General features: G+C 53.5%; 3 protein-coding genes across 3 annotated transcripts; 2 read left to right on the top strand and 1 right to left on the bottom strand.

Annotated features, from left to right (window-relative positions):
- Positions 1-66: 66 nt before the first annotated feature.
- Positions 67-4,752, top strand: QC761_213820 (uncharacterized protein; the record flags this gene model as incomplete). Its single annotated transcript, XM_062877112.1, has 2 exons — positions 67-317; positions 390-4,752. The coding sequence occupies 2 exons, from the start codon at positions 67-69 to the stop codon at positions 4,750-4,752; spliced, it is 4,614 nt and encodes a 1,537-aa protein (XP_062735791.1).
- A 1,495-nt stretch (positions 4,753-6,247) lies between these two features.
- Positions 6,248-6,781, top strand: QC761_213830 (uncharacterized protein; the record flags this gene model as incomplete). Its single annotated transcript, XM_062877113.1, has 1 exon — positions 6,248-6,781. One exon carries the CDS (start codon positions 6,248-6,250, stop codon positions 6,779-6,781), a length of 534 nt encoding a protein of 177 aa, XP_062735790.1.
- QC761_213840 (uncharacterized protein) lies at positions 6,335-11,709 on the bottom strand (the record flags this gene model as incomplete). The annotated part of the gene is made up of 5 exons (XM_062877114.1): positions 6,335-6,989; positions 7,097-9,998; positions 10,090-10,660; positions 11,245-11,432; positions 11,677-11,709. 4 exons carry the CDS (start codon positions 11,707-11,709, stop codon positions 8,802-8,804), a joined length of 1,989 nt encoding a protein of 662 aa, XP_062735789.1. The 3' UTR covers positions 6,335-6,989; positions 7,097-8,801.
- Between the last annotated feature and the right edge of the window lie 86 nt (positions 11,710-11,795).

Below are 11,795 nucleotides of genomic sequence, written 5' to 3'. Positions count from 1 at the left end.
TTCTTTTCTACGCATCATCAACCATCCAGATTCCATCTGTTCAATACCAGTCAACTCAACTGAAACATGCGTTTGCGACTGGTGGTCCGCCGCCATGCCCTCCCTGACGTACGAGTCGTCTTCAGCTGCAAGACGGAGAATGACCCGACCATTGCAAACTTACTGGAACAAGTCAACGAGATTATCCCCCTGGAGAGCAACGAATGGGGTTTGGAGGACTACACCATCGAGTTGAGACAGAAGGACACGGGCACCGCCTTTGACTTCTTCCACTTCCAGCAAGTGGCCGACGTACTGAAGGATGATGAAGAGATTTAGTACGTTTGTTCCGTCTCGCGCCTTTGTACTCGACGAAGCGATCCAAACTAACATATGCCACTTATTCTTAGCATTCGCCCACTTGTTACAAATGATCGAAGGAAGCGTCGCTTGAGCGGCCGCGATCAGATCACCAATGACGGCCGTCATCTTCTCGACGGTATCCCTTTCGGCCGCCCTCGCCTAAGAGCTGCCTACAGCAGACCTGCAGTGGATATACCGCCCTTGAAACGCCCACGACTTACCTACCATCCACATGGCGAGGAAGAAGACGACGATGCTCAACAGCTTATGATTACCGAGTCTGGCGAACGGGGACGGAAGAAAGCCCGCAGGGCCGGAAGTGTCAGGTTCAGTGCGCCATATGACGCCGACTCGGACGAGGATGTAGAAGACGACGATTTTGGTGGTCAGAATGTGAACGAGGACGAGTCGGATATGGAGCCCATCGATGAGGATGACATGGAAGAACAAGGGTTGGACTCAGATTCAGACGAGGATGCAGACCTCGAGGAAGATGTTCAAGATGATGAGTCCGATCTCGAGGCTGAACTAAGGGACCTGGGGAATGATATGGAACCCGAGAAAGGCGAGAACAGCATAACATACGGTGAGGAGCGCGGCGTCAATGCACGAAGGAAGGCGAAGGAAGTCGAGGCTCCCATCGACGGTCGAAAGCGTGGTACCAAGCGACCAAGGGACAGTAATGAGGAAGACGACAGCAATGCTGAATCGGTTGCGTCCGTGATCAAGCATTACGATCAGCATGGATTCCCGAGCGGTTCCATCCTTAATGGCACTGCTTCTAGATACATGGTCGAAGAGATGCGCAAGAAAGGAGAACCTGTCAACCTTCCTGTGCACACCAAGTTCGAGGATGATGATGATGAAGGCCAGAATGATGCCCTGGAAGAGGATGCCAATGAAGCTAGCCATCACTCGTCTTCTGAAGAATCAGGCACTAGCGACAGCGAAAGTGACAGTGGACCCGAAGTGGCGTCCTCGAAAGTCTGCCCACCTGTACCAGGCTCCTCAGAACATGATCTCACTGACTCGAACCCAGATGGCGACGACGACCTGAGCAGTGACAAGGATGAGAATAACGAGGAGGCCCAAACCACTGCAGACACCAAGCCATCTGGGGGCGACGACAGTGATGGCCATAGCGACAGTGACGATGACGACGACGGCAGCAGCAATAGTGAGAGCGACAATGAGGACCATGATGATGCCGACAGCGATGGCGCCAATGACGGTAGTGATGAGGGTGTGGATCTTGCCGGTGATCCCAAGTCTGATGATCAAAACAGCAGTGCACCTGATTCTGACCAGGATTCAAGCGGTAAAAGTGATTCCGATGAAACTGACTCCAGCGACGAGGACTCTGACGGCTCTTCAATCGATGATTCGAACGGTGAATCAAGTGACGACGACAGCTCGGCTAGTGAAAGTTCCAGCCAAGAGGCGGCTTCCAGCGGTGAAGATTCCTCGAGCGACATCGATTCCTCCAGTGATGATGATTCCTCCAGCGATGGCGAATCCTCAAGCGGTGATGACACTTCTGTTGGCCAAGAGCGTGCTGTCCCAGAACACAAAAAGATCGCGCCCAGTCGCATTAAGACCCTGCAAGTCACCGAAGCACCGGCCGTTCAAAGTGAAGATGCGGGTCCACCTCGCCCTGGGGAAGGCAAGCCATCCACTCGGAAAAGAAACGCTCGACGAAGGGCTCTGGTGCAGGCAAAGAAGGCTGCTGCTCGCGCTGAGGCATTAGCGGCGCTAGCTCCTACGGCTCCGAGTACTGGTATGACCGAGGCAGACTCTACCGAGCTTGCCAGTGTAACTGAGACTATCGCTGCGAAGAAGGCACAGATGCTGGAGCGCATTGGAGCTTTGACTGGAATGATTGTGGAGGAGTTGCAAGGCGATGCCCCCAGCCAGCCAGCTTCGGCTCACGATGCGGCTCCAGCGGCTCAAACAACATCTCGGCTGTCTGAAACAACTGTGGCACTCCATAAGGACGCTGCCTGCGGTGCGGACGGGGATCCAGATGCCTGGCGAACCAAGATCAATTATAGGGCTGTCGAGTGCTGCCAGGAGGGCGTGGAGCTCAGTGAGCCTCCATTCCCGTTTGTCCAACGTTGGGATCCCCAGCAGAAATACCAACACGGTGGCCGCAAGAAGAGGAAGCAGCGTACTCAAGACGAGTATCAGCTTCAAGATGAAAAGACGCCGAAAACGAAAAAGAGAAGGTCAGACGTGGGTGGCATTGGGGACTATAGCTATGATGACAGAGGGTCATATTACCACGAGGCAAGCACGGAATATGGCGAGACTACCCTGAACTACGATGACGAGCCGCAGGAACAACCCGAGCGCAGTGTATCAAAGGTTCGTGAGGAGGAGGAAGAGGATGACCTTCCACCGCTTCCCGCAGACCCTTCGACTCTCCCCTTGTTGCAGCCTGGAAGTGCTGCGCCTGGCATGATTCTTACTTGGCAGCAACTTTTGATGTCCAAGGCGACGAGTTGGGCGCCCCAAGTGTCACGCCTGACGGGAATCATTATCAATCTGGAGGATCATGGTGTTCTTCGGGTCCGGCTTGCCAAAAGAGATCAGTACTTGGATCGAAACGAAAAGGTTTACGATGACGAGGGCAAGCGTGTCTACGACAAGTTTGAACTTCCAGGCATGGATGAGGAAGATGAGGAGGAGGAGGAGGAGGGTTACCGGACCCTGGATATATCTGAAATGATGGAGCCCCGCGTCCTGCAGTATCCCTCTCAAATAGTTCCAGGTACGCCTTTAGTGGAGGAGCCATCACCGTCCCATACCGCCAACAACCTCGAAAAGACCACGAGCGCTCAAACATCGGCAACCCTCGGGCATGAAGCACCAGAACAATCTACTGACGAGACATCACAGATGGATATCAACACTCAGACTCTTGAGGAAAGCGTCATCCCCGAATCTTGTGACCCCAATGGCTCCAGTGAAGATCAGGAGGCCCAGGCCGCTCAGGTGATGTCTGTCGAAGATATATCCATGACGGAAGACAGGCGACACGAAATCAGTCAGCTGATCAGCGAAGCTGGCTTCCGCAAGGAGGTTGATCCATCCATTGCCAATGACGCACTCTTGAACCGCAGTAGCCACTCGCCCTCACGACAGTTGACGGGTATGTCGCATGATGCGTTGCCGAGATCATTTGAATCCTCGCAGCCTCAAAGCGACTTTGGATCTCGCCGTGCTGCACGCGATACAACCAACGGCGTTGATTCGCGGCCGATTTTGCTGGAGCCTTTTAATGGGTTCTCGGATGCCATCTCGCTGCCGCCGTCTGAGCATCGGGTTGAGCCCCCCAAACTAGCCCTACCGCCCTCGGAGATTGGCAGCATCCAGAGCGAGAGGCAAGTTGACCCGGACTTCAGCATCGATCTGGCCGACTCTTCGCTTAATGCACTCGAGGATGACTCTGCCAACCGAGATGCACTCCGCAGCTCGCCTCCTTATGCCATGGAAGATGAACTCAGCGAGGTCGAAAGCCATGATGAGGATGAGCAATCAGAGGATGAGCAGGCAGAAGAGAAGGACAATGTTCCAACGCCTCGTCGTTCTCGCCTTGCACGGGCAGTTTCCGAGTCTTCGTCATCAGACGAATCCCTGCCATCGGTGAGCGAGCTCTGCACTCAGCCTTCGAACAATAACAGTTCGGGTGTGCCGGCCCGGGACCCGGTACAGGTTGACGTCATTCCACCAGGGAAGTCGCGAAGGTCAAAGACAACGGCAGATGTGGAATATGAGGAAGCCATGCGGCGGCTGGATGACATGGAGGACGAGTCTGAAGACTCTAACGACTCTGGCAAATCAGATTCTGATGATGGGGATTCGAGCTCAGACTCGGATATTCCCAACGTCCGCAGAGGCCCATCCACACTTGCACGGAGGCTCATGGTGAAGCCCTTTGAGAAGCCGTCGCCTAGGAAGTCACAGCACCTCAAGCAAAGCTCCATGGCAAAGATCAAGATGGAACCTGTGTCGTCCCATACCGAGACTTGCCGGCGTAGAAGCGCGCGCACTTCGGCTCAGTTTCAAGTCCCGAAGGGGTCACAGGTGATATCACTACTTAGCAGTCCCGAACCTGCGTTGGAAGAAAACTACGCAGAGGACGACATTGACGAGACATATAAGGATTCGCAGGACTCTGACTTGCCCGATGGTGACGGCTGGGTCAAGAAGAGGAGGCCGACGTCAGCAGCAAGGCGGGTTGGCTTGAGCAAGCGAGGTATGAGTGTACCGGCTTCTTCTCTCGGCCTTCTGCGGGAGAAGGCGTCGATTCCGCAGAGAATTGCGAGCTCGCAGCAGCCGGATAGCGCCAGCAGTCAGGGTTTGGCCAGGGCAAGGAAGCGGATAGCAGATGGCCTCTTGCACAAGTGATGAGATGATGGGATAATGGGATATTGGGATACACATGTAGTGTAGATACTATCATGTATAATCGGTATGGCACGTATGGCTGCATTATGGTAATGATCAACAGGCACTGACTGTCTTCTGTTGCTGTCTCACCCGCAGTGTCGGGATGTTTCGTTGCAGATGCCGATATCATGTGGCGTTAGCTTCCGAGGGTTGTACGTAAGTTGCGCGATGAGGATCGGGCCACGGGTACTTTGAGAATGTACCACAGTAGTATTCGTTACCCCACTGCAGATGCAATTCGAGGCCTAGCCAGCGGTCTGTTTGAAGCTTTGGGCTCCTTTGCAAGCTTGGCATCAAGACCATGTTTTCGAATCAGCTTGGCTCATTGGTGATGGGGCTGAGCTGCAGACCAAAAAGTCTATCGGCGCGAAGCAAGGAACAATGGCCCGGAGCGGTGAAATAAAATAAAAAGAAGCCCTCGATGGGACGGACTGACACGACACAAGAGAGGGGTCGACAACACACTCGCACTGTCCGTCCCAGCGGATGCTGTCTTCAGATATCTCTACCTTAATTGTCTCGCCTGCGGGTGGCCCTTATCTTCTCCACCTTTTATTCTTCTGCAGCTGCCCGATGTTGGGTTTTCTGATATGATACTGCAAGTGCCGTGAGCAGGCAGGATCTGTTTGCCATTCATTCTCTCTTTTTTATATTCGTAATCTTTTGCAAGTCATACCGTCATCTCAGTCTCCAAATTAAAACAGCAGGCATTTTACCTGCGGGGCCGGAAAGGGGTGAGGTGAGAGGGGAGCTCTGACAGCTCCACCCCGCCCACACAACCCACAGCACACTGTGTCTAGGCCCGTTCCACAGACAGTTGACGCAGGGATCTTCCTTTGTGTCGGAAGCAGTAGTGACGACAAGCTCGACGATCACCGCAAACTCAAATAACGGAGCTTGCCCACATCTCAGGGCACCACCCGGCAGCACCCCGACACGCACGCCCGCCACGAACAGAGCCGCACGCCTCAACCACTTAACAGGACCTGTCAAACAATCTGATACCTTACCTTGTCGACACTTGTTTTCTATCAGTCGTCATCGTCATAAGAGGAAGCGCCCTCCCATTTCCACCTTTTTCAGCTCTTCCGAGAGCCAGGGCACAGCGTCCGAGCAGGGGACCAGGGGCACGAGAAGCCACCCAGAGATAAGGCACTCTCGCGCGGAGCAGCGTCTCGCCGACCGCAATTTCATTCTTGAATCACACGCACGCCATATACAACTGTTATACACCACCGCCGCCGACTCTTTCTGTTGCTCTCCTCCATCCCGTCCTTCGCCATCAAATAACGACACACATAGCACGTCCGAGAACTCCTCCAATGGTCCCGCCGTTTGCACCAGCACCCCCTTCGAATGCAGCACGCTACGCATTGATCGAATCTCCATCTCCATCTTCAGTCGTCTTGTTTTCCCAACACATCTCAGCCTCTCCAATATCCGTATCATCATCATGAACGCCACCGCCAACTCGTCTTCCTACAGCACCGCCCGTGCCACCATGTTTGATCTGCGCTCCTCTCCAGTGCCGACCATGATGCACCACCACGACCGCGACATGGCGCTGCAAAAGTACTATATCCTGCACGAGCAGCACGAGTCACTCCGTCAGCACCTCGATGAGCTTCGATCGCCCCAGTCGGCTTCCTTTTTCTCCTCGCCCTCCACCACTACGTCATCACTCTCGCCTACCGGCATCATTCCCGCCCCGGCCGTGTCGTCCTCGCGTCACCAGTTCCGCAGCTCGTCCATCCCGACCATTATGATGAAGAGATCTGGGTCGTCGGGCTGCCTGGGGGAAGTCGCCCAGGAGGAGGCCAAACTGTGTGACGTCAACGAGGGCATCAAGAGGGTGCTGACGGAGCTGCTCAACTGTGAGGCGGTGAGAGGCGATCGCGCGTTTCGGACGTGGGTCCAGAGCCGACTCATGGATACCGAGCGGGAACTCCGGAGTGGAAGGAGAAGACGGAGCGCGCCCGACGCTTAAATGGCGACGCGGGCGACGACCCAAACTCAATTCCCCTTTCACGAGGGTGCCTGCAGTAGGGCTCCAGGACAAGGTTGGTCGGTCTGACGCCACGCCTTCCACTCCTGACATGCCACCAACATCGAACCAGAGTAATGCGAAGGAGGGATGAGATGCAGTCTAGGTCGAAGCATATTTGGGATTTCTTTTCTTTTTCTTTGCTTTGTCACTGTTTGCATTCAGCTAGGTGTTGGGAGTCGACTTTTCTGTCTTTTTTATCTCTTGGTTCATCAGCAAGCAAAACAAGCAGGCGCACACACATTGTCATACAGCTACCTGTAAGAATCACGACCCATCCGTTTCGAACTCTTTTCTGGTATCGGGGAGTCAACTTTGAGGCATTGCTCTTCTCTGTCTCTGGGTTTTTGGACTGGGTTTCGGTAAAGGGCAACATCATGGCAGGATATAAAGATGGAAGGAACTTTTTTGACAACAGTGATTTAAAGGATATTTATTCTTTAGTAAGTGGTGTGTTCAATGCAAGGGATGGAATTCTTTGTGTCTTGCTTTTCCCTGCATGTTTCGGAGAGGTTGGTTCTTCCATGCATATTGCGCCACAGCTGTCCCTGAGGCTGGTGATGTGCTGGACTGGAAAGGAGCGCAAGCCACAACACAACATTCAACATCAATGATATGCCTTGGTGTGTGGGGTTTTCCAGCTCACAAGGCCAACACGACGAGGCATGGTGTTGACTTCATTTATTTTTCTGTTCTTATCACTTGTTGTGAGTGACTATTAGATTAGACTTCATCTTTTCTCTCTTTGAATTGTGTGCGTTGTGTCTGTGCCATGTACCTCCTTGTATCCCCCCTTCCACTCTACCTCCCACGACAACCTCAGAAACTCTTCAACCTATATGGTCCGCGGACAGAATGCACCATTCCCCTACCCCTGTTGAAAAGATACATGACACTATTGGGAACCATGTAGGTGAGCTGTCGTGTTCCGAACCTATGCCCATTTCTCTCTGCCCCCACCCAGCCTTGGTTGGCCATCGGTCGAGCTGTCGAGGGATGAGGGAGTACAAGATAGATTAAAACCTCCGCACTCGCCAAATGCCCGCGATGAATGACCAAAAGAGCAAAGCAGCACGCGCTTCTGCAACCGAGCTCGAAAGCGTGTGACAATAACAACGACAACAGCAGCAGCGGCAGCGGCAACACGAGAAAAGAAACAAAAGAGAGAAGTGATGGGTTTTCAGACATGTACATGTATTTTGGTTTCTCCTTCACAGACTGTCTCTGTCTGTCTCTCCGTCCCAGCCTGTCCGGCTTTTCCTCTTGCATATCTCCTTCTCTGTATTTCTTGTGACAGTAAATTGCGACTTTGGGGGAATCTTTTGATGTTGATAGCGGTACACAACCAAAGAAAAAGAAGGAAAAAAGAGAGCCAATGCTTTTTCTTTCAAGGTTTTGAGAGGTCAACATTGAGATACCTAGACCAGAAGGAGCAAAAATCAAAAGTGAAAAACGAAAACAGAGACAACCATGCAAAAACGAGGGAAAAGAAATACAACTAAAAAATCAATCGCTCACTGGGATCTTTGCCTGTTGCTTTGACAGCAAGATCGTGACATTTTTGATTAGAGAGGGAAGAGAGAAAAAAAAGGAAAGCAAGAACGACGACGGGTGGCTGCTTCGCATCGAGTTGTCAGGTTTGTTGGTGCTGCTGTCTCCCTCTGTTCCATGTAGATAGGTGGGTGGGTGTGGAGTAGGAGGGCGCTCAAGATAGACCTGCCCTCCTCTTCAGCTGTGTAACCCCCAACCTCGACTCGCACAATTGTTGGTGTTGTCGACTTCGGCCAGTGTCCATCCACACCTCAACGCACTGTTCTATTTTCCATGTTCAGCCAGCCAGCCACCCCCATAGTTGGGCCTTGACCCACACGCACGTCTTGTGTGTGTGTTGCCACCTGGGATTGATTACCAGGTAGGTAGGCGCCTCCAACCAACCAAACATCACTCTACACAAAGCCCGAGACTAGTGCCGGGTGGCAACAGCAGCATGATGCCTCTCATACGCAGACGACAGGGAAGGCAGCGACGGCCCGTCATGCCCACCGCCAGTCTCGTGTCCAGCCCCCGCCGCGGCGTATGCAGAGTCCCTTCGGCCAGAAGCATCGGTCGACCCGGAGCTGGTACCGTACGGGCTCATGTCAAAGGCTGCTGGCCCCTGGCTGTTCGAGAAGGCTGCAGCGCGTTCCGAGTCGCTAAAGATACTTTCTGGCCCGCTGGACTCGGTGCGAGAGGAGCCGTAGCTGTCGTAGCTCGAATCTGTGGCCGTTGGGGGTTTGTTGGCCCCTGAGAGAGGTGGGTAGGTGGAGGAGCGGTGACTGGTCGTGGTGGTGGTGGCGGCGGTGGAAGAAGGAACAGGAAGCACACGATCCGACTGAGACGACGGCAACGAAGCTGACATGTTTGTGAAGGAGAAATTTGGCCCGTCCCCGGCGGCTGAGTGGCCCCGGACTGCTGAGTAGGCCGATGGTGGGGGGGTTGTGTAGGTGGTTGGGGATGCGGTTACTTCTGGATCCAGATACATGCTGCCGTACCCGCTCGGAGATTTCATGCTCCTGCTAGATGGCCAAGCTGGGGCCCCAGGCATGGACATGACCGGGATGCCGCTGGGGGCATCGTGATGGGCTTCTCCGGTGGGGACCGGCAAACCATAACCCCCAAAGTTGTCCACATCAGAGTGGACCCCGTACGTTAGGCCGTGTGGCGAGGAGCTGTATGCGGCCGTGTAATACGCTGGTTTGACCGGGACGTATGAGTAGCCGCCGCCATGAGTGCTGCCTCTGTACGATGAGATACCTGTAATGTCGGTAGTGCTGCCATGTCCCATATGATGCCCAGTGGTGGATAAAAGGTCGGAAGCGTAGGCTGTTGCGTGCGGACTGGGAGAGGCATGATACGTGGGCGCGCGGGAAGCGTGGTATAATCTGGCATCACCAACGTTGTAGCCAAAAGGACTATCGCCAACCGGCTCACTTCGGATAAAAGGGGCTTCTCTTGATTGAACCTGGCGCTTGTTAGACAACTTGAAAGTGATGAAAAAAGTAGTGAAGCTCACCCTTAGAAATTGACACGGCTCGGCATTGGCATTCTTGCAGTTCGAGCATGGCTGCCCTTGCCCCGGGTCACCACTGCATCTGATCTTTCGCTTTCTACACCTTCCACACTAAGCCAGGTAGGAATTCAGTGTCAGCATAAGGTAACCGAGCTAGTTGGTGGGTGGACTCATGAAAAGAATAGGTAAGGTAAGGACGTACAGCAACAGCGATCCTTTTTCTTTGTGGGGTGGAGTCTGACCCATCCATACCTCCGTGCCCTCCTTGATCAGACATACTCAGGTGTCCACGCGAGTGGCCGTCGTGAAGAGGATGTGAAGGAAGCTGGTAGCCGTGCCCGTGGTGACGGTGGTGTTGTCTATCAGAGTCCAGAGACGGCAAACTAGTGGGAGATGAATAATATACAGCTGGATACGGTCGGCTAGTGTTGTTGTAACTCGATCGGCTGCCGAGTCGTGGAGGTAGGCCGAGTCCACCGAGTCCTGGAACGAGTCCGCCGCCGCCGATGAGTGTGGTGTGAGTGTCGGATGTCGTAGAACCCGAGGACGACGAAGACGACGATGAAGACGACGAGGAGGAAGGGGTATAACACTGGGACTGGGTCTGGGACACCATTTGAATTTTCCGGTTTCTCGCCTTCGTCCTTGGTTTTAGAGAGTGAGTCTCAAAGTCTGGCTGTTGTTTAGACTTGTCTGTCTCTGTCGTCTGCTGTGGCTTGCGAGTGTGGTTATTATTATCGAGACGTAGAATAGCTGACAGGTTGAGCGTGTGTCTGGTGATGGTGGGTGGGGGAGAGGGGGGTACAGCAGCGTTGTGTGCAGAGGGTGTAAATTGTCCGGTCAGTTAACACCGCAACTCGAAATCCCGATCGATCCAGAATGAAGCAGACTGGAACCTGGCCCTAGGATACAAATCGGCCGCCGTGGATGCCCTGATAGGCTGCGACTCGCCTCGAACACCTCTCACCGAGAATGGAAAACGAAAAAACAGTCCCCCTGGAGTCGAGAGTCGGGGCTGAGTTATGGGCAGGAACCAAGACAGCAAAACCCGGGCCCAAAGCTGAAGTCTCCCAGGACTTGTCTCCCCTGCTGTTCTGGTTTGATAGATGGGGGAGCGGGGGGCGGACGCCAAAGACCTGGAATTGACGCACATGAGCAACGCTGGACCGATCAAAGCGCTCGCCGTGGAAGCACAGGACAACGAAAAGCACATGTCCCCTCGGCCGAGAAGTGGAATAGTGGGGAGATGAATGATCAGACGTAGGATAGGAGTAAGACATGGTACACAAACCTTTCCGGTCCCAACTTCTGGAATTGGTCTGAATCAAAAACAAAACCTTCCCCCAGCGTAATCTACGTCCGATCCAGTGGTTGACAATCGATTGGTGTCCTCAGGTTGATTTCGTCAGACTGTCTTAGACGTGCAGAGTGAGCGGAAGGCCGGCTTGGTTGTATGGCCTTTGTCTCCCTCTCGATGACCGGGGATGATTGAAACAGAAGAGACCCAAAAGACACAAGGGGCAGAATAGGGATGTATGATGTGATCTGTGAAATGTTGAGCTTGGCACAAGGTCCAGTTTCATTATCAGGAGCAAAGAAAGAACTCGAGCGAGACAAGATAAGACACTAGACGGGTGAAGAGGAAGAAAGTCAGGCGAGGAGAGAAAAAAAAGGGGGGGAGGGAAGGGGTGGACATGCAAGTGTCATGATGTTATAAAGACTTGTGTATCACCTCGTGCTGTCCGTTTCTCGTTCGATAGGTATAAGGTCGGTTAGTTTCCCCACGTACCCTGTGTGTATTGGGCCATCTGTTTGCATCCATTTCTGTCAGCTGTATGATGGGTCGCTGGCAGTCCTTTGCGATGACGGCGGCGCCAGAAACGCTGAAGGGTGGGCACACACGACATG

This window comes from Podospora bellae-mahoneyi, chromosome 2, assembly GCF_035222275.1.
Source record: "Podospora bellae-mahoneyi strain CBS 112042 chromosome 2, whole genome shotgun sequence".
Classification (NCBI taxonomy): Eukaryota; Fungi; Ascomycota; class Sordariomycetes; order Sordariales; family Podosporaceae; genus Podospora; species Podospora bellae-mahoneyi.
The sequence above is the reverse complement of the archived record's forward strand: the minus strand, read 5'-3'. Positions and strand labels throughout refer to the sequence as shown.